This window comes from Ailuropoda melanoleuca, chromosome 3 (assembly GCF_002007445.2).
Source record: "Ailuropoda melanoleuca isolate Jingjing chromosome 3, ASM200744v2, whole genome shotgun sequence".
NCBI lineage: Eukaryota > Metazoa > Chordata > Mammalia > Carnivora > Ursidae > Ailuropoda > Ailuropoda melanoleuca.
Genome location: NC_048220.1, coordinates 3190263 through 3211510, shown reverse-complemented (window position 1 = coordinate 3211510; position 21248 = coordinate 3190263). Strand labels below are relative to the sequence as shown.

The 21248-nt window shown below is 37.7% G+C and overlaps 1 protein-coding gene across 2 annotated transcripts in view; it reads left to right on the top strand.

Annotated features, from left to right (window-relative positions):
- Positions 1–21248, top strand: part of CNOT6 (CCR4-NOT transcription complex subunit 6) — a 68993-nt gene that overhangs the window by 8036 nt on the left and 39709 nt on the right. For both annotated transcript variants that reach the window (XM_034655824.1, XM_034655823.1), the window contains exon 2: positions 14061–14174. In XM_034655824.1, the coding sequence (XP_034511715.1) occupies positions 14063–14174 (112 nt within the window). In that variant the 5' untranslated portion in view covers positions 14061–14062. The remainder of the gene's footprint in view (positions 1–14060; positions 14175–21248) is intronic.

Sequence of the window (21248 nt, the reverse complement as noted above, 5' to 3'; positions counted from 1 at the left end):
ACAAATCATGGCTTTGAATTATTACCCTGCTTGTTAGTGGGCACTCAGCTTTTGCTGATTAGATGGCAGATTGTGTTTGTCTTAGGATGTTGTTCTTCTGTGCTTTATGTTTGACTTCAAATATAGAGAATAAAAATCTAACTTGACAAATATTTGTATTTATTTTGAGTTGAAATTTGTGGATGACCTATACTTGGGATATCTTTATAGTTGTATTTTGAGTTAATTTATTGGGTTGGATGAAATTGCTAGTATTTGAACCATTTTTGGCCTTTCAAATTGGTGGTTTCCTATGGTTGTTGCATAGGAAACTTCTCTCTGTGCTTCTCAGACGGTATTTTGTATTCACTCGTGTGTTCTTGGGCACATACCCATGGTTAGACTTGCGTTTTAACAGCAGTGTAGTCACAGGCCGGGCACTGAGGATGCAGATGGGTATGCCAATCTTTTCCTTTTCGAGCTTGGTACTGACTACTATATCCTGCTGTTCAGCTCTGTGTTTTACCATAATTTCAAGATCTGTTTTCAAAAGGTCTTATTGATTAGAAATTTTAGTTAAACCAATTTGTACTGAAACTTTTTGTACTACTTGAGAAAGGATTTAAGGAAATCGTGTATGAGGTTTTGCAGGGAGGAGGATTTGGCTATAGAAACCTTAAGTTCTTAGAGATATTATTAAGATGTTATTTGTCTTTTTCATTCTTACTCTCTTACGAGTGTACAGTGGAGTCTTCCAGAAGCTAAAAAAATGATACGTGATATCTGATCAGACTGACTTCAGAGCAGATATGCGAATCCAGCTGTCTTTTAGTATGTCATACATTAAAGAGATTTGCAATAATGTAAGACAGTGTCCTCATGACATTTGACTTTGTTTTTGAAAGTTTTTGTTTTTAGTATGTCATACATTAAAGAGATTTGCAATAATGTAAGACAGTGTCCTCATGACATTTGACTTTGTTTTTGAAAGTAGTTACTTTTCATGAAGATGTTTATTAACATATGGTAGGTTTGGAATGTCTGGGTGGCTCAGTCGGTTAAGCATCTACCTTTAGCTCAGGTCATGATCCCAGGGTTCTGGGATCAAGCCCCACATCAGGCTCCCTGCTCAGCGGGGAGCCTGCTTCTCCCTCTGCCTGCTGTGCCCCCTGCTTGTGCATTCTCTCTTTCTCTCTCTTTCTCTCTCTCTGACAAATAAATAAAATCTTAAAAAAGAAGTGGTAGGTTTTATATTTAATGAGTTAATACGTTTTTAAATTTTCTTCTAATTTCTAGAATGGCAAATGTTGACAGGTATAATCCCCAGAAATGAAAGCTCTTTGAGGTACTTGTGAATTTTTAAGTGTGTATAAGTGTCCTGAGGTGATAGTATTTGAGATCTGCTGTCTTAGAGTCTTAGGCAGAGTTTGGGAGTAGAGCAGGCAGGTGTGGAGTAGCTCGGGAAGATGATACATCTGAGAAGGAAACTGGAGGGCTCATGGTCTCAGCAACACAATACTTGGAGAAGGAACATGAGATCTTGGCTTTATCAGTGACAGTCTTCTAGAGTTGTGTGAGGAGCTTTATGGCTGGATTGTCTGAGGTTCAAACCCCAGCTCTACTACTTTCGGAGTGTGTGTGTGACCTTGGGCAAATTATTGAAACCCTGTATTCATCTAAAATAAAATGAGGATAGCAGCTACCTCATGGGTTGCTTTGAGAATTAAATTGAGGGTAATACAGATATATGACTGCGTAGTGGTTGAGAGCACAAGCTTGTGATCAAACTTGGGTGAAAATCATAGTTGTGCCACTATTATCTCTGTGGCCTCAGGCCGGTTACTCATTCTCAGGACCTTCCCTGTGTTTGTAAGGAGAATAATATATTTACTTACAGGAGTCCTGAGGGTTAAATGAGGTAATGTATGTGAAAGGGTCAGATAGGCCTGTCACGTGTTGTGTGCTCAAATGTTGGTTGTTACTGCCTAGTGCCTTGTGGCAGATAGGCACGCAGCAGTTTTGCCATTACCCCCATCTGTGCAAGGTTTGCCTTTATTATGCCAGAGCATGTCACTGAGGTTATGTTTATACAATTTAACCCTCAAGTCTGTCCCCTTGATTCTTATCCTAGGCTATCTTAGAACCAGTACTCTCAGTTTTTGGTCCTTTCTGTCTGGTTTTTCTAGATTTTGCCTTCAAGATTAGAAACCTAGATATTAGTTTTTCTTGTTGCTGGTGAAATGGGCACTGCTTCTGATGGTACACTTGCCTCTTACAAAATGTTTGCTCTTTTACTTTTTAAACTATAGCAGCTTCTCTCTTCGAATTCTTACAGTTATTCACCAATTACTTAGCTATTTGCCAGGCTCTGAAGAGATAAAAAAGTATTTAAAATATGAAGGCAAGGAGTTATATTAGAGTAGGTGAGTGAGATGTTAAAAAAAAATTGAGGTGGAGTTAAAGAGACTATTATAGAAATATCTTCAAGGTTCAGAATATCTCAAAGCAGGGAATGATAATCAGCTCCTGTGTTTGGGAGGGATAGGGAAGAACAACTTTTTTGAAGTTGGATATCTGATTTGGCATTTGAAGATGACTAGAGTCCCTAAGGTATCTAGAGGGGAGGGAGAATGGCATTTCAGGCAGAAGCAATAGCATATGCTAATGCGTGGAGGGTTGTGAGAGGTAAGTGGGAGTTGGATAAGACTGGAGAGGCACACAGGAGTCAGGTCAGAAACTTTGTTTTGGAAATGAGCCTAGGTCTCCTCTGTTTAGTTCAACGTGTCTTTGAGCCTCCTTTGTGTCAGGTGCAGTGTCAGTCCACAGGTACAGAGATGAAGGAAATGTGCTTTTAGGACCTTGAGGTAAGTGCTTGTATTTTTAGGAGGTCACTCTGGATTGTGTCTAGGCTGCATTTGAGTTGGGGGACGGCAGAAGAACATGGGTCTGAGGCTGTTGAATTAGCTCATATCTCAGGGAAGATCCCAGGAAATGGAGGCAGAGTGGGCCAGAGGCAGATTTAGGAGGTTAAAATGGACTTGGAACTAGGGACTGGACGTGAATGCTGGGGTTGGGTGGGAAAGAGTTAAGCATAGTACTCTTGTTTCTGGCTTGGAAAACGGGTGGGGATCATAGGGGAAGGGCAGGTTAGAAGACCAAGATGACAGTTTCACTTTTTAGTAAGATCCTTTTGGTACCTTGTTTTTTTCACTAGCTTTTGATTCTGTCTCCTGTGCAGTTCAAATACCTGTTTTGAGAGATTACATGAGTTGTGAGATACCTGCAGTAGCATCATTGGCTGTTTATGAGAGTAGCCCTTGAACTGTACAGGTCCACAGTTAGGATTTAAGTTTGCTTTTTAGATAAGGATAGTCATCTTTTGCAGAGGTTTTTTTATGCTTGGTTTGCCTGCCACAGGGAGCTAGTGATAGACCTGGTGAAAGTTTTGCCACTAAGGACAGCTTCTGAATGAGGTTTATTGTCTGTGTAAACTTTTAATTGGCCCATCAGTCATGGTGGAAACCTGGATAGAAGAAAACAAATTGTGATCACATTGAGAGTCAGGATTTAAAGTGAGATGTAGCAGTGCCTTAACTGACTTGAGGCTCTAACGAAGACTTGGGAATGTCATCTAAGGGATCTAGCTGGTTTTATTTACAGAGAGTCACATGTTTTTCATGTGTAGAATTCAACTAATACACAGGAAAAAACAGAAGGTAGGTAGTTTACAGTAATTTAGGCCTGCCATCTCAGCCATAATTATTATCAGCTTAAAATTTCAGAGTATTTTCATTTTTCAAAATATCAAATTATTCATATGACATTTTAAATGTCTTACGTTTCTTGGAACAAAATCCAGGTTAAATTAGTATTTATTGTTATGCACAATTTTTTAATGTACCTATGAATAAATTATTGTTTGGAATGTATTCAAAGAGAGGTTTTTTTTTTTTTTAAGTGGCATTCGTGTAGTGGCTTGGTGTTTTTGTAATAATGGGGAATAGAAAGAAGATACTGGAGCATATTTGAAGGATGGCAGGTGTGTCTGCCAGTTGTATCAAAAGAAACGAAAGTATTGGAGTAAAGTATGGAAAGGTAGAATATTTTGAATTCTAAACTGACAAGTTTGAATGTTTTCTAAGTAGTAGAAAGGGGAGGGTGGGGGCAGTGATGGGAGAGAGGGTGCAATAGAATCATAGTTTTAAAGCTGCTATAGGACCAGAAATCATTCTAGGTGACTTTCCAGTTCTTTACAAAGAATGGTTCTTTCTCCTGAATTGTGCAATGTAATGAGAACTTGACTTTAGGAAGAATAATTTGAGAGTGATACGTAGGTTAGTTGTAATCTTAAAAACATAAATACCAATTATAATAGTCCATTATATTAGTTGAAAAAAGGTGAGTAAAGTCCTAAATTAGAGTGATGTTTGTAAAAATAAGGGTTGTGGTGTGATTACATGGTTGTGAAACTTTTGTTTGCTCCCCCAGTAGATTAAGCTCCATGATCATGTATTTCTTATTCTTTATTCCTAGCACCTGACAGAGTACTTGGCACATAGAAAGTGATAAGTAAGTATTTGTTGAATGAATGGTTCCGTAGAGAAAACTCCCTAAGGAAGCATGGTTCAGATATACTGAATTGCTTTTGGATTTCTCTTTTAGGAAAAACTGATTCTGGGTCATGAAAGAAAGAATGTTTAGTCCAGTTCATTAGTGTAATGTGCTAGAGCTTACACAAGACGCTGGGAGATGCAGACTGTGGGTGATAGATGCTGGAGTAAATGTTTGGTGTGCAGAGAGAAGAGAGAATGTGTGCTTTTGTTGGGAAGGGCTTACAAAGGCTTCACCATGTGGCTTGAGTTTGCTTGAAATTCAAGTAGGAGTTGAGGGTGAAGCTTGTCTGGTGAAGGGATTAGCCATACTGGAAGACTATGCCTTAGAGGTAGGTTTGCTTTAATCAGTTTAGGACTTTATAGGGTGGCATGTGTGTCAGTGGATGAAGAAGAGTGAGAAAATATTTCGCTAGGTCTACGTTGTAAAGGACTTGAAAGTTTCAACTTCAGGTGGCTAGGCAGATTGGCCATCTTGGGTTTTTAAGCAGGAGAGTGATATGGGCAGGCATCTATCTGGAAGGTGGGTGTAGAGGAGTTTGTTAATACTTGAAGCTGAGAAATGAGGAGGGTCTAAATTAACCTCAGTAGCAGTGAAAATGGGAAAACAGAGTTAGAAATCCGGAAGAGGTAAAAATTAGTTGGATTCAGTGAAAATTTAGATTGGAAGAAGTAAATTGGCACTGAAGTTAGTGTCACTACCTTTTCAAATATAATTGACTCTTGAACAATATGGGTTTGAACTGCATGGGTCCATTTATGTGTGGATTTTTTACAGTACACGTCTATAACTGTATTTTCTCTTCCTAATGATACTCTTAACATTTTCTTTTCTCTAGCTTACTTTATTGTAAGAATGCCATATATGCTGCATGCAATATACAGAATATGTGTTAATCACATGTTTATGTTCTCAGTAAGGCTTGAGGTCTACAGTAGGCTACTAGTTGTTTTTGGGAAGTCAGAAGTTACATGTGGATTTTCAACTGTGTTGTTCAGGGGTCAAATGTATACTTTAACTCATAGCTCTAAGAGGAGTCTGATCAAATAAAAGGTTCTTTCTGCACATGAGTTTATTTCTTCCTGGTTCCCTCCCTCCCTCCCTCTCCTCTGTCCCTCTCCCTTTTTCCTCCTTCATGTTTGAGAAAGAAGTAAAACACAAAGAATGGAGAAGAAAATGTAAAAAGGAAAAGAGAGATGTTTAATTTAGCATTTTATTTAGTCAGTTGAGAATGGCTGTAACTCCCGTTGCCTTGAAAAAGATCTGGCCAATATAATTTAAATAAATTATTTAACTTCAGAGTGCCTTTAACAACAATTTTTGTATATGGCTAAAATAACATGATCTCATAATTATTCATTAGTATTTTAAATATTAACTAGGTGTTAAGTGTTTCTCCAGCTGTCCACAAAATGTCTTTCATTGCTGATTTGTGAATCCTATATAGGGACCATTTCTTGCATCTGATTATATCCCTCAGTTCTTTTCAAATATAAAATAGTCTTGACACCAGCTTGTTGAAGGCAGCATACCAGTTCTCCTGCAGGAAAGTCCTGCATTCTCATTTTGTCTGATTGCTTCTTTGGCGTCATCTGGCCAATTCCTCTATTTCTTAGTCAAGGTAAACATTGTTGATGCGTGCTTCATGTTCCGTCATTTGAGAGACAAAGTCAGTGGCTGGTTCTCCCCCCATTAGTGTTGCGAAGATTGATGAAGAAGGTAACCTTTTATTCCTCCCTTGAACGTTTTCTCCCTTATGATCAGAAAACAGTTCGGGTGATGGTGTTACCTTAGCCTCATACCAGTGCCAGTGATTCGTCTAATGGTTTTAACACAATTTACAATCCTTGCCTAAATAAGGCATTATAAAATGAAGTTTTTAAAAAAAATTTGTTTCATTCCTCATTTATTAGCTGTCGTTCTTTTGTAAAGTAGGACTGTTTAGCTGGGGCTCTTTGTTTGGTCAACTCTGAAATGCAGGACCTGCTGACAAGATAAACACTTAAATCTTTCTCTTTAGAACTTACCGGTTTTCTTAGTTTAAAAGCTGCCTCAGATGGTGGCTGACATGCACCAATGGCTTTCCCTTTCCTCACCTCTCACCTCTTGCTTTCTTCATGCCTTGGTTACTGCAGTAGTTTCCTCCTGCTGCTAATCCCTCCTTTACAGCACCGCCAGCTCTGTTTTCTGCAGCACTGATAATGATCGTGTTATCCACAAATTTTTGATTCAGCGTGTTTCATTCCATTATAATTATGATTTTTTTTGCTCCAATCGTCACAGCTTTGGCCAGTGAGGACCTCTTTTAGTTGGCTTCTGTGTCATGTTGACTTAAGTTTTTGGAACCAAAGGATGTCTCAGGCTTTACACATTTTATACATTTCTTGCCCCAGACTTGTAGTTGGCCATTTTACAAAGAATTTAGCTTTCTCAAAACTGAGGATTAGGGGTGCTGTTATTCCAGAGATAATATTGTTTCTAGGACATTTCAGTGTGTAGTTAAAAACAAGTTTAAAATCATGAGTGTAGGGGCGCCTGGGTGGCTCAGTCAGTTAAGCGTCTGACTCTTGATTTCAGCTCAGGTCAGGATCTGCGGGTTCTGAGATCAAGCCCCCCTCTGAGGTCAGAGTGTGCTTGGCCCTCTCCCTCCGCCTGCTGCCCCCCCCCCTTGTGCAGGCTCTCTCTCACATAAGTAAGTAACTAAATAAAATCTTAAAAAATAAAATCATGAGTTTATTTTGATATTCTCAGGTCAACTTTGGTGTTGTTTTCTCCCAATTTCTTTGATTTATAAATGTTTTTTTACCCTGCAAATCTTGGTTCCTAACAACTTTAACCTAAGTACTTATTTGCTTAATCCTAAACTATGAAGTGAATAATCCAGTATAATACCAATAATTAACATCATTCTTTTCACAGCTGCATGATTTTCCATAGTATGGCTGCACAGCGACTCGTTTAACCATACATTCTTATTCACGGTCACTTAAGTTGTTTGTACTTAGTCATAAACAATGCTGTAAAGAGTAGTTCAGAGAAGTACATCGTTGTGTGTTTTGTTAGTAATTGCTTGTCTGCAAATGTCCTTTTGTTTGTCTTCACACTTGACCAAGTGTTTGAGTACAGAATGTTTTTTAGTTAAGGTAAAATTTATATAAAGTGAAATGTATAGAGTTTAAATGTAGTTTGGGTTTTGATAAATATATGTACCAATATAAATCACCCATTGAATGCTTTCATCGATTCCCATAAGGACAGCTACTGTTATCACTGCAAATTCATGTAAATGGAATCTTTTGGGTCTTTTTCATTCAGTGTAATGTTTGAGATTCATCTATATATGTGTATGTATCAGTAGTTCATTCTTTTTAATTGCTGAATAGTATTTGTGTGAATATATCATAGTTTGATTATCCTTTCATTGTTGATGGGCATTTCAGTTTTCAGTTTTTGGCAACTCTGATTAAAATTATTATGCACATTTACATAAATGTATTTTTATGGAAATACATTTTTATTTTCCTTTGGTAAATACCAAAGGGGTGGTTTACTGAGTTACAGCATAGGGAATTACTCTTTTAGATGTTACATTATCATCTCTTTTGTTTTTCCATAAAAATGTATGTTTAATTTTTGCCAGTGTTTGTTTTAGTAGGAATTATGTTTATGTATTCTGTGACTTTCCCTTTTTGCCTCAATCTTGTTTTAGAGATTCTAATATTCAAATACTTCTTCCCCCTCTAGATCTGCACTCTTACTTTTTTATCTCAGTTTGTGTTGTCCCACAGTTGACTTATTTATTTATAGTTGTTTATCAGTGTTGTGTTCTCTTTAACTTCTTTAAGCACAAGAAACAATTTTTTGTGGAATATTTTTCTATTTCTGTTGCTTCCCTTCCCTTTCCTTTCCTTCCCTTTCCTTTCCTTTCTTTTGTAGTAGTGATTTTGTATAGTCATTGTGCTGTGTGTGTTATACTTAACTTGTATTTGAGCACTCTATGTTAACTTGCTTTTTATTCAGGTGTGGCACAGGTGAGTTCTTAGGCACTTGTTGGTTTCCCCTCAGATTGATTTTGAAGGTTAGGTGTAGACGAGGGAGAGGCAGGCTGTCTGCACACCTTTTGTCTATGGGTTGTTATGATTAGTGGATTTCAGCCCCCAATTGGTGGTTTTTGTAATTACATGTTTTTTTCCCTTGGGGAGCATTCAGATACTTGATTGTCCCTGATTTTGACTGAGCATTAAGTTTGATTCCCGGCAGAAAAATAGACCAGAGGCTCCTATCCCTTTCCTTAAGTCCCTGTCTCCAGCGGCTGTTTTCTTTCCACTCTTAGCCAGAGGATGGTTAAAATAGATTTAATATAAAGGCTGTAATTGCGAAACTATGAATCTATTTGGGGCTGTGGGATGGGGTATAAGTTTTTGCAAGGACCTTTGTGAATATATTCATTCTAGCCTGTTTCTGTAGTTGTTCTTGTCTTCTTTTCTCTCTTAGATTCTGATAAATCCCTCCCTGTGGGTTTTTACGAAAACCCTCTCTGTGATTCCTGTCCCAGCCCTGTCACTGCACCTGTCCAACACACACAAACGCACACACGTGTGCATGGCATTTCTGGAATTGTAGAGAATATGTGGATTCCTAAATTTTTTAACCTATCTAGATGGCAGTTTTTCTAAGTTTATGGTATGCAGTTAGGTTACTCTTAGTTTAAATGCTCCAGGATACTCTTACTAGTTATGTTATGGTTTATAACTCTGCTTTGCAACACTAACTTTCCCACGATGGTTATAGTTCTGTGTTTTTAAGCCATTTCTTAAAATATTTAATTATGAAAGCATATTTTTCAGTGTTGGTAAATAATGTCCTGTGTTTCTTTAAGGTAAATAATTCTTCTAAGATAATGAAAAACTCTTTCTCTGAGATCTAGAGTGGGGACGGACTTCATGCTGCCAGGATCAGTAGTGACGCCTGGCCCTGGATTGGAGAAATAGGGGATTGACCAGTCAGGTGCTACATACCTGCTGACTCTGGCGCAGCTGTTTTTAAGTCTTTTGTAATCCTTTTCAGTTTTAAAGTCTGTTTTGGAAACCTTTCAGTCTTCTTAGATAAAAATACGGTATGTCAGTGCAGATTATTTGGAGGAGAGATCTGCTTGTTGATTTCAAAGTCTTGGGAAACATCCTAAATTGTATGCATTCTTATATCCTTTTCTCTACCAACGCTATGTTTTGCCAGACTCCCCAAAAAATGGGGGAAGGGTGTTGCTCAGTGGGTGAATGTGCTCCTCTCGCTGCTTCTGGAATTTGCTACCTTTTTTTTTTTTTAACTTGACTGTAGTTGGCACACAGTGTGATATTAGTTTCAGGTGTACACTATAGTGATTGGACAACTTGTGTGACACCATTTCTTTTATTCTGTCATACTCTTTTTCCCCCTACTTCCAAATCGTCACTCTCAGGGATTTGGAAATAAAGATGATATCCTTGCTGCTTTTGAGTTTAATGAGCTGTCTCTTAAATTTTAAGACCGTCTGTCTTACATTATGAAAAACCAAGAGGAGTGGTTGGCTACCTAGGCAAAATTATGACTCTTATGGTATGACCTCGGGTCCAGGGCGTGGTTTTCAGATTTCTCTTTCTTTCTTTCCTTTCTTTTTTCTTTCTAAAAAATTTATGAGGGAGAGAGAGAGAGAAGCAGACTCTCCGCTGAGCAGGGAGCCCCACATGGGGCTCCATCCCGGGACCCTGGGATCATGATCTGAGCTGAAGGCAGACGCTTAACCAACTGAGCCACCCAGGCGCCTCTGGTTTTCAGATTTCTTAGCTTGGTAACACTTTTATCCATTCTCTGAAGTGTGATCAAACTCTGGACCTTGATTCAAACTAAGCTCACATGAGGTTGATAAATCAGACGTCTCAACTTCCACTGAGAAGTCAAATGATTAATACTAGGACCAAAATACTAACCTCAGCTGGACAGAGCCAGTTTCTTACCATTTTTAAAATTTATTGGGAAAAATCAATGAAGATCAGATTTTTTTTTTTTTTAACTAGAAGCTAGTTAGAATAATAGCATTTGGGTGATGGGCTGTTCCCATCAAGCTCTGGTAGCCTGACTCAACATTTTATATTTTCTAGGTTGTTACTGGAATATTTGTGTCATTCAAAAAGGGCACTTGCTTTGCCAGGTAGTCCTCTAGAATAGGAACATTTTCTGACTCTGTAGCTCTCTGTGTTAGGTATTTTGTATCATTGGTCTAAAAACTTTAGTCATTGTATTTTGTTCTCAAGAAGTTAACATGTAAGAGAACAGTTTGTTTTATCAATAATATTTAACAAAACAAAAAATAGAAATGTTGTTTATTGTGCAGATGATGAGTCTCACCATTTATATTTTTTCAAGCAGCTTTTTAAAGGTTATTTACCTCCTTCTGTGTTTTGACTACCCAGTCAAAGCCCATTTCTATTTCAAAAATAGCTCTGCTTCCCATCACTAGGGAGGCAGCATAGCATAATGAAAGTTGCTTTGACTTTTTTCCAGTCTTTTTTTTTTTATTGTGGCAAATACACATAAAATTTACCGTCTTAAACCATTTTTAAGTGTAGCATTTAGTAGTATTATATACATTCATAATGTTGTGCAACCATTACCATCATCCATCTCCGTCATTCTTCTTTTGTAAACTGAAACTCTACCACGTGCAGTAACTTCCCTTCCCCAGCCACTGCAACTACTGTTCTACGTTCTGTCTTTCTGAGTTTGACTACTTTAGTACCTCATGTAAATGAAATCATACAATATTTGTCTTTTTGTGATTGGCTTACTTCACTTAGAAAGTGACTTTAACTTTTAATCAGACACAAAGCCTAACTCTGCTACTTCTCAGCCTTATAATGCTGGTTAAATTGCTTAAACCTTTTTGGGCTTCAGGTTTCTGTTGGTAAAATGGAGTTAATTCTGACTCTGCAGGAAGAACTAGCAAAAGACTAAATTTAGTGAGATAACGAAAACCAAGATAAAAGATACCCTGGAAGCCAGTGACTAAGTGTCTACAAGGGAGTGATCATCTCCATCAAATGCTGACCAATAGGACAAGCAGAAGGAGGTCTAAGAAACGATCGTTGGATATAACAATGTGAGGTCACTGATTTTCTTCTTGGCAGGTTTTGGTGGAACATTAAAAGCACATAGTGATTTGAATGACTCTAACTGGGAAAAGAGGACTAGGAGACAGAGAGCATATACAACTCTTGGGGATAATTTTTGTGTGAAGAGAATGAGAAAAAAGTGTAACTGGAGGGGGAGATGGGGTCAGGACTTTTAAATAGAGGAAATAATACCATGTATATGTATACTGAAGGTAAAGATCTAGTATAGAGGGAAAGAGTGGTATAGGAGAGACTCGCCAGGTAATGTCCTTGAATAGGCAAGATGATGGGGTGGGATTGAGTGTTCAGAGGGCAGGCAATTTGTCCTACTAAAGGAGAGTGTAGATGGGTGGAGGTGGGAGTTCATAGAAAGGGCGCTTGTGTTTTCTGTTTCAATGAGAAAATAGAAGTAAGAAAGGGAAGATGAAGGAGTCAGTGTTGGAGGCTTGAGGAGGGAAGTCACGTAGAAAGGACTAGGAGAATTTACAGTATAATTTCCTGGCAGCATAAATAGTCCATTTGAGGTAAATGATTGCTGACTGGCTCACTTTAAGTCCGCATGGTGGTAGGTTTTTCTCCAGCTGTATTTAGCTCAGTAGGTATCCAGAGAAGGTGGAGAGAGAGTTGGCTAAAGTGGGTTTGGGCTCATCCAAGTGAATAAGGTGAAGTGAGACTTAGTCAAGGAGTTTGGGGGAATATGCAAAGGGTGTGAGACTTCATTTCACCTCAATATTTCGGAATGTATTGATAACAAGGATTAAGGAAGTAACCACAGCCGAAATGAACAGTAGTCCTTCAATGTCAACTTATATTTAGTACTTCAAATTGTCTGATTCTCAGAAATGGTTTTTACATTTGGTTTTTCCAGATGTACCCAAACAGGTGTATATAATGCATTTGATTGCTGTGCCTTGTAAATTGTTTAATCCATGTCAGTTTCCTCTAGTCTTATTTTTTTTTTCCTTAAGATTTTGTTTATTCATTCAGCAGAGATAGAGACAGCCAGTGAGAGAGAGAACACAAGCAGGGGGAGTGGGAGAGGAAGAAGCAGGCTCACAGCGAAGAGCCCGATGTGGGGCTCGATCCCATAACGCTGGGATCACGCTCTGAGCCGAAGGCAGACGCTTAACTGCTGTGCCACTCAGGCGCCCCCCTCTTGTCTTATTTTTATGTCATTTATTTGTTGAAGAAATTGGGTCTTTCTCATATAGAACTTTCCATATTCTGCATCCGGCCAGCTGTATTTTTGTGGAGTTATTTAAGGTTTTTAAAAAAATTTTTAATTGTGGTTAAAATATAACAATTTATGCCTTGACCATTTTTAAGTATACAGTTCAGTAGTGTTCAGTATGTGCACATTGTTTTATCTTGTGTTATTTTTAACATAGTCCTCTGTCTCCTTTATTTTGTTCAACTGGTAGTGGAAGTAGAAGGGCTTGAAATGATTCACATTCAATTTTTTGTTTTTAATATGTTTGATGAGGGGACAAGGGCATAATAGTGTTGGCACATAGATCTAGTTGTCCTAATGATGAGATTGGCCATTGGGTTTCATAACCTAGATATCCATTTATAACTCATCCATGGAATTTTTTTTTCACCTAATGCTTTTATTAATCATTGGCGATCATTGCCTAGATTCATTTTTTTTCATTAGGGGTTGTGAAGTAATGATTTTGTAATTATGTAACTCTTTCTGCATTTATTAGTTGTAATTCTGTTAGGAACATTCCCTTATCTAGTTTTGGCCAGAAATGCAGGATAAATGCTTGGTTCTTTCCCTTTCCCCCCTTTTTTTTTAAGATTTATTTATTTGACAGAGAGCCAGTGAGAGAGGGAGCACAAGCAGGGGGAGTAGGAGAGGAAAAAGCAGACTCCCTGATGAGCAGAGAGCCCGAGGCGGGGCTCGATCCCAGAACCCTGGGATCACGCCCTAAGCCGCCCTGAGCCGAAGGCATATGCTTAATGACTGAGCCACCCAGGCATCCATTTTTATTTTTATTAAAGTTTTGAATTCATACAGTTTATAATGACTCAGTCATTCTTTTGATGTTCTTGTTGTCTCACCTGTGGCCACTGGTGGCTTCTTTAGGCTGTGTGCTATGTCTTCCCCAGCCACAGCATCTGTTAGCATCTAGTCCTGTTTTGGACTTTTCCGATCCTGGACCTGAAATCCTCCATTTCTCCAAGAAGCACCTAGTTCTTTTTATTGGGAAATGGTATTTAGAGATCATAATATGGGTGTTTACTTTTAAAAAAGATGTTGTTGTTTTCAGTTATTTGGTTCTTCAGAATACTGATTGTTTTTTTTTAATTCAACAGGCATGCCCAAAGAAAAGTACGAGCCCCCTGACCCTAGGAGGATGTACACAATTATGTCCTCTGAGGAAGCAGCAAATGGAAAGAAATCACATTGGGCAGAACTTGAAATAAGTGGTAAGACTTTGGAAATGAAGATGTGGTAGAAAATTAAGTTTTCTAATGCCAATACACAAAAGTGGCAATGCTGTATTTTACCAGTGCTAATTTATCTTAGAGGTGGGAAGGTTCAGTGCAAGGAACATGGTTTCAGTCAAAGTTCAAAACCCATTCATTGCTTATTCTCTAAGTATCTGTGCCCTTTTATAAAGTGTGTTGGGGGGTAATAACAAGGATGAAATGAGAATAACACATGTGAGATGCCTAGTGCACAGAGGTTTGTTCTGATAACATAATTTTTTGGTAAAGTAGGCTTGAGCTTTTGTATTATCAAATACCAGATTTCCAGTGGGGTGGGAAATGCCTATCCTCGTATAGGTTATGTGATAGATTTGTTTCTCCTTATTTTCTTTATTTGTTTTTCAGTCTGAGTCCACAAGGATGGCCTTATTCAGAAACACAAAATCTTAAGAGAATTTAAAGCAGATCTCAAAGTTCCCTTCTACCTTAATGCAGTCTGGACATAGAGAAATAGATGAGCCTCCAGAGATATCCCCATAATCCCTGCCAGTGGGCATGCAGCCTCTTTTTTTAATACTTCAGAGGTGGTGATAGGACATTGTTACCTCTCAAGGCAGCCAGTGCTAAAGACGTTTTGTGTTATGTTGGCCTGATAGGCCTCCCCATACTTTTATTCCAATCTGTCTTGATTTTTGCCTTCTGAAATAATGAAAAACAAGTTTTCTCTTCTTTTTCCTGACTGTCCTGGATTTTCTTTTTTTTTTTTGTATTTAATGCAGCAAACATATTGAGCATATGCTATGTGTAAAACATTTTGCCAGGTGCTGTACTAGGTATATGGAAGATAGATAGATGGGGAAAAAAACACAGGCCCTGTCGTCCTAGAGCTTGTGCATATTAGGGAGTGAGAAAAACAGAGTATACCAGTATAAATAACTAATAGACAAAATATAGCTGCCAGTCTAGGTAGAAAAGTATTTACAGGAGGCAAAAAAGGAAGTAATAATAGTAATATTCTTCCTTGTCACCTCAAAATTTCTGGTTAACCTATTCAGTAAACCTAAACACTCTCCCTGGGTACCCACATTAGTCTCTCCTGGTTTCCCTCTCAATTAAGGTGATAATTAAGTTGAGTTCAGTTTCATAGAGTAGGTGTGGTAGAGTAAAATTTTTCTTTTTTCCCCCTCTCCTGTCAGATTTGACTTTCTGGGTCAGGGTAGCCCAAAGGGAAATACGCTGATTTACCAGTTACCTTCAAAGCTTAGGCAGTCACCCATTCCTGCTTTCCCCTTTTAATTTCTTCAGGATTGGTATTTAATTGTATTTTTCTCTTTTTTTACCCTGTATTAGCAGTTTTTAAATTGTATGTCCTTTGCTCATAGGGAAGTTTCCTTTTTTTTTTTTTTTTTTTTTTTTTTTAAAANTTTTTTTTTTTACAACGTCAGGATAAGCTTAGAGAGTACTCACTTAGTGAGGTTATATCTCTGAGGTTAAGGGGATTCTCCTCTACTCTTTCCTCCCCCTACCTCTTGTTGGGAAGTCCTTGCAGATGAGCTTTGGGAAGAAATCTGTATACAAGGTAGGAAGGAAGTATCATGGAGGATCAACTGTTGATTGAAGTAGTCTGCGGAACAGGATGTAGTAATAAAGCCACTATCAGGAAGGTCACTTTATTTGTCTTAGCCAGTCTTTAATACGTACGCTTCTATGTGTAGAAATTGTCGAGACTGACTTCAGTTCATGCAAAGACAGTTCATATATATGCTTTAGCACCAGTTCCTTAAGATTCTATGATGCAAAGTTCTAGGGATCTGAGGTCATTGAATTCTAGACCCACAGTTACCTCATGCACTCCTCTGTTTCAGGGTGGTGAATGCGTGGTGAGTCCTTTTGCCATTTGGAGGTAACCAGATAAGTCAAATGACTACTGATCATTTACTTTTCAAAGAAAGCTTTTTTTTTTTTCATTGTAAAATGAAACACATAAAACCACACAGACAAATCTATTAATGAATTGTTATAAGGCCAAAAGCCTTGTAAAACCACTATCCAGGTCAAGAATTAGAACTTTTTCATCTACCCCAGAGGCCCTTCCACTGAGCTTTAATACCAAATTATGTATATCCAAGCATTATAGTTTAGTCCCCTATCCCGTTTTTATTTAGTATGTTTTAATTTACAGGTTCCCCCTCTGTGTTGAACTTGGGTGGTTTGACTTGTGTCCCCACAGTCTGTGTTTTGCTTACTGAGACTCGTGCCCTTCAGCATGTTTTTCATCCCCTGGAAACGGGCATCTGGATGCAGAGGCTTGATCAGGCTCATATTTAACCCCCAGGCAGGACTCAGGGTGGTGCTGTGCTTTGTCTTCAGACAGCACGTAAAGTCTGAAGGTTGTCTTTTCTACTGATGTTCAGTCCCTAGAGCCATTAATTCCTTCAGGGTGCAAAATAGTGATATTCTGATCCTGTCATTGTTTTTCATTAAGTGAGCTACATCTATAAAGAAATGTTTTTCCTTATTTACTGATTGATTACCCAGTATACAGGTTATATAGGAAAGGCAGAAAAGAACGTTTGTTTCTTTCCTTTTATGTACTAATTTTCAATATAAACCATCATCCTTTGAGGGTGACTAATGAGGTTTTTTAAAGTGTCATCATTAACTACTGTGTCTAAACATTTGGGTTTCAGGTGTACGTCATGAATTCTAATTATTACTTCTATTGTGGTGCTTAAATTGTCCTGTTGTTGACTAATGGGAGAACTTCTTAAATGATTTCTCAGTTTTGATACAATTGTCTTTGGTAGTTTCCTTGCAGTCTGGTATAGCAAGATTTTCTTGACTCATCTTGTGTATTTCCTGCCTCAAACCTGGAATATGTAATTTTTTCCAAGAAATCTATTTGTTTTTTTTTTTTTTTTTTTTTTTTTTTGGAAATCTTTTTTNTTTTTAGTTGGAAATCGTATTTTAAGACCAGAATATCCGTTGCTAGGAATGCTTGTTGCTATTGGGTTTGTCATCATTTCTAGGTCTTTCCACTGGACAGAGCTAGGAAATAGGACTATACATATTATATCTTTTCATCACATATATATATATATAGAGAGAGAGAAAGGGAGTCATACATATTTATGATGGGAAGATATATATTTTTGTGATAATATATACATGCTTAGTATAAAATATTTTTAAATATATAAAATACAATTGTATATGTACAGGTAAAATATAAAAGTATACTGATACTTTTGATTCAGATTTAGAATAACAGGGATTTTTAGTTAACTTTTTTATAATAACACGTGTGTCTCCTTTAATACCGAGTGTCCTAGTTCTCAGGGACATGGGATGATGGAATTTGAATATCCTGTTATTACTTATTTGGTTTATCCCATATTACATTGCAGTCTCAGAATAACAGTACTAAAAATAGTACCACTACTATGAGTACTGAAAGCAGGTAGAACTGCTTGGAATATTATTCCCATTCCCCACCCCACTCCCATTAAATAGTTGTACTATATATTGTGAGAGTACGTAGTCATTACATACTATCAGGCTTCCCATTTAACCTGCATACAGTCCCCATTTGGACTTTGTTTTCTAAGTAAGTGTATATTCAGTGCCTCCCACTAGTTCATTTATCTCTATTTTGGTCTTCTGGAATCTTATTCTGTAGATGTTTCCTCAGGAAGGACTCATGGCAGCAATATTCTCTGAATTTCTTGCATGTTGATAACAGTTTGTATCCTTTATATTTGAATGTCAGTTTGGCTGAATGTAAAATCAGTGGCTTACATTCTTTCCTGAAATATTTCAATTTTGTGATAGGCTTTGATGACAGTCTGATTTTCTTTCGTCTATTAATTAGTTGCTCTTTTTGCCTAGATGCCCAAAGGATTTTTTTTTTAAATCAGTAATTTTACTGGCGGTTTTATTCTACCTTGATATTCTCAGGTACAGTATATTAAGAAAAATGTGTACATGTGTAGTTTGAATTTTTTTTCTTTTAATTTCAAGACAGTGTGGATAATAACATTCAGTATTCTGATTCCTTTGTGTTTTTTCAGAGATTTAGTCTCTGAATTTGCATATATGTCTCTCTTTTTTTTTTTTTAATGATTTTTTATTATATTATGTTAGTCACCATACAGTACATCCCCGGATTCCGATGTAAAGTTCGATTCTCAACATATATGTCTCTTGAATCATTTTTTTAAAAGATTTTATTTATTTATTTTTGAGAGCGAGCACAAGTGGGGTAAGGAGCAGAGGGAGAAGCAGACTCGAGTGGGGTGAGGGGCAGAGAGAGAGGAAGAAGCAGACTCTCCACTGAGCAGAGAGCCCGATGTGGGGCTCAGTACCGGGACTCTGGGATCATGACCTGAGCTGAAGGCAGACACTTAACCAGCTGAGCCACCCAGGCGTCCCTCTCTTAAATCATTTTTAAAGCTAAAAAAAAAAAAAATTAAGGTATAGTTTACAGGAAAATAAAAATAAAATGCGGTAAAACTCACAACACTTTACTGTTGTACAGTTCTTTTATAAATAACACAGTTGTGTAACCACCAGCACAGTTACAGTATGAGTTTCTTCACCCCCAAAAAACTTTCCCATGCACCTTTTTTTCTTTTTTAAGATTTTATTTGAGAGAGAGAGAGCCTGTGTGCACTCTCACAAGTGGGGGGAGGGGCAGAAGGAAAAGTAGATGCCCTGCTGAGCATAGAACCCGATGTGGGGCTCCATCCCAGAACCCTGAGATTATGACCTGGGCTGAGGTCAAGAGTTGGATGCCACCCAGGCAGCCCTAAAATGACTTCATTTTTTAGAGTTGTTTTAGGTTCATAGCAACTGTGACACAGTATTATGCATGACTCCCCCCTCTTTCAATGTCCTCTACTGAATGGTGCGTTTGTTACAGTTGATGAACCTACATTGACTGACACATTATCATCCAAAGTCCATACTTTACATTAGGGTTCACTCTTGGTGTTGTATGTTTTATGGTTCTAGACAAATACATAATGACATATATCCACCATTATAAATGATAGTATTTTCACTGCCCTGAAAATCCTCTGTGCTCTGCCATTTCGTCCTCCTTCCAAGCTCTGCCTGAACCCCTGGCAGCCAGTGATTTTTTTTTTTTAACCATTTTCATAGTTTTGCCTTTTCCAGAATGTCACATAGTTGGAATCATATAGTATATAGCCTTATAGATTGACTTCTTTCACTTAGTAACGTGCATTTAAGTTCTTCCATGTCTTCCATGGCTTGATACTTCATTTCTTTTTAGTGCTAAATAATACTCCATTGTCTGGATGTACTACAGTTTATTTATCCATTCATCTACTGAAGCACATCTTTGTTGCTTCCAAGTTTTGGCAGTTATGAATAAAACTGCTATAAACATCCATGTGCAGGTTTTTGTGTGGATGTAAGCTTTCAGTTCCTTTCGGTAAATGCTGAGGAGTGCGATTGCTGGATCATATGGTAAGAATATGTTTAGTTTTGTAAGAAACCACTAAACTCCTCTAAAAAATGTCTGTATCATTTTGCATTTCCGCTAGCAGTGAATGAGACTTGTTGCTCTGCATCCTTCCCAGCGTTTGATGTTGTTGGTGTTTGGGATTTTGACCATTCTAAATGGTATGTGTAGTGGTATCTCCTTGTTATTTTAATTTTCATTTCCCTGATGACATGTGATTAGGAGCGTCTTTTCATATGCTTGTATACTATCTGCATATTTACTTTGGTGAGGTGTCCACATCTTTTCCCATTTTTAAATTGGATTGTTTTCTTATTGTTGAATTTTAAGAGTTCTTTGTATATTTTGGATGACAGTTCTTCACCAGATAGGTCTTTGTGTTTTCTCCTAGTCTGTGGCCTCTCTTATTCCCTTGACAGTGTCTTTCACAGAGCAGAGGTTATTAATTCCAATGAAGTCTGGCTTATTATTGCTTTCATGGGTTGTGCTTTTGTTGTTATATCTAAAAAGTCATTGCAGAGCTAAATCATAGATTTTCTTCTGTGTTATCTTCTTATCTTATGGCTAAATCTGTAGTTCTTCATTTATTTGTGAGTTTTAAAAATGTCTTTTTTAAAGCATTCCCCTTTTGTGGTTATTCATTATTAAGTTCTTGGTAGTTTAGTTTTCCTTTACTGAGTTTTTCTAATTCTTATTTATGTTCTTTTATTGCTTTTATCATTTTCTTAATGCCAAACTTTTAGCTCAGTTTGAAATTTAAGTCGTAGTTTTTGGGGCATGTTTGTGGTATGCTTTCCTTGTCTGTAGGGAGTTATTATGGTAACTTTTTAAAAAATATTTATTTTTGGAGAGAGAGTGAGCACATGCGCATGGGTTCGAGAGCACCTGCATGGGGAGGGGGAGGGGCAGAGAGAGAATCTCAAGCTAAGTACAGAGCCCAACTCTGGGGCTGGATCTCATGACCCTGAGATCACGACCTGAACCGAAACCAAGAGTCAGACATTTTGATTGAGCCACCCAGGGGCCCCATATTTTGGTAACTTTAAAAAAATACTTAATAACTTATGAGATATGAGCATACAGCTTTTCTGTTCATTTTTATTTAATCTTAGTTTTTCCGAAGTTCCTGAAGGTGTGATTCAGGATTGTGTTTCTAACTTCAGAGCTCCCTCTTCTGGTTTTTGCATTGAAACTTTCTGATTGTGTTCCCTTCTCTCATTTTTATTTGGACCTTTTTTCCCCTTCATCTTTTTTATGCCCTTCTCACTAAATTTTAATTCTTTTTTTTGGAGGTTCCCCCCCCCCTCCCAGTGAGGGGCCTTGGCTGCTCAGTTTGTGGAATTCCTGCTTTCACACTTACTGTGGACACTGCACTGAGCTCCTCCTGGTTACAGCGATGTTTTCAGATGGGTGCTTCCAATGGACACTACTTGGATTCTTTCTTCTTAGTTCTGGTAGTTGGGTTTAAATATGTTGTCATGTAATTTATCTTCAATTTTCCTGTCTGTTTTTTGTTGCCTTTTCTCTTCTTTTTTCCCCTTTTGGATTAACTGGGTATTTTTGGTGAAATTGCGTTTTATCTC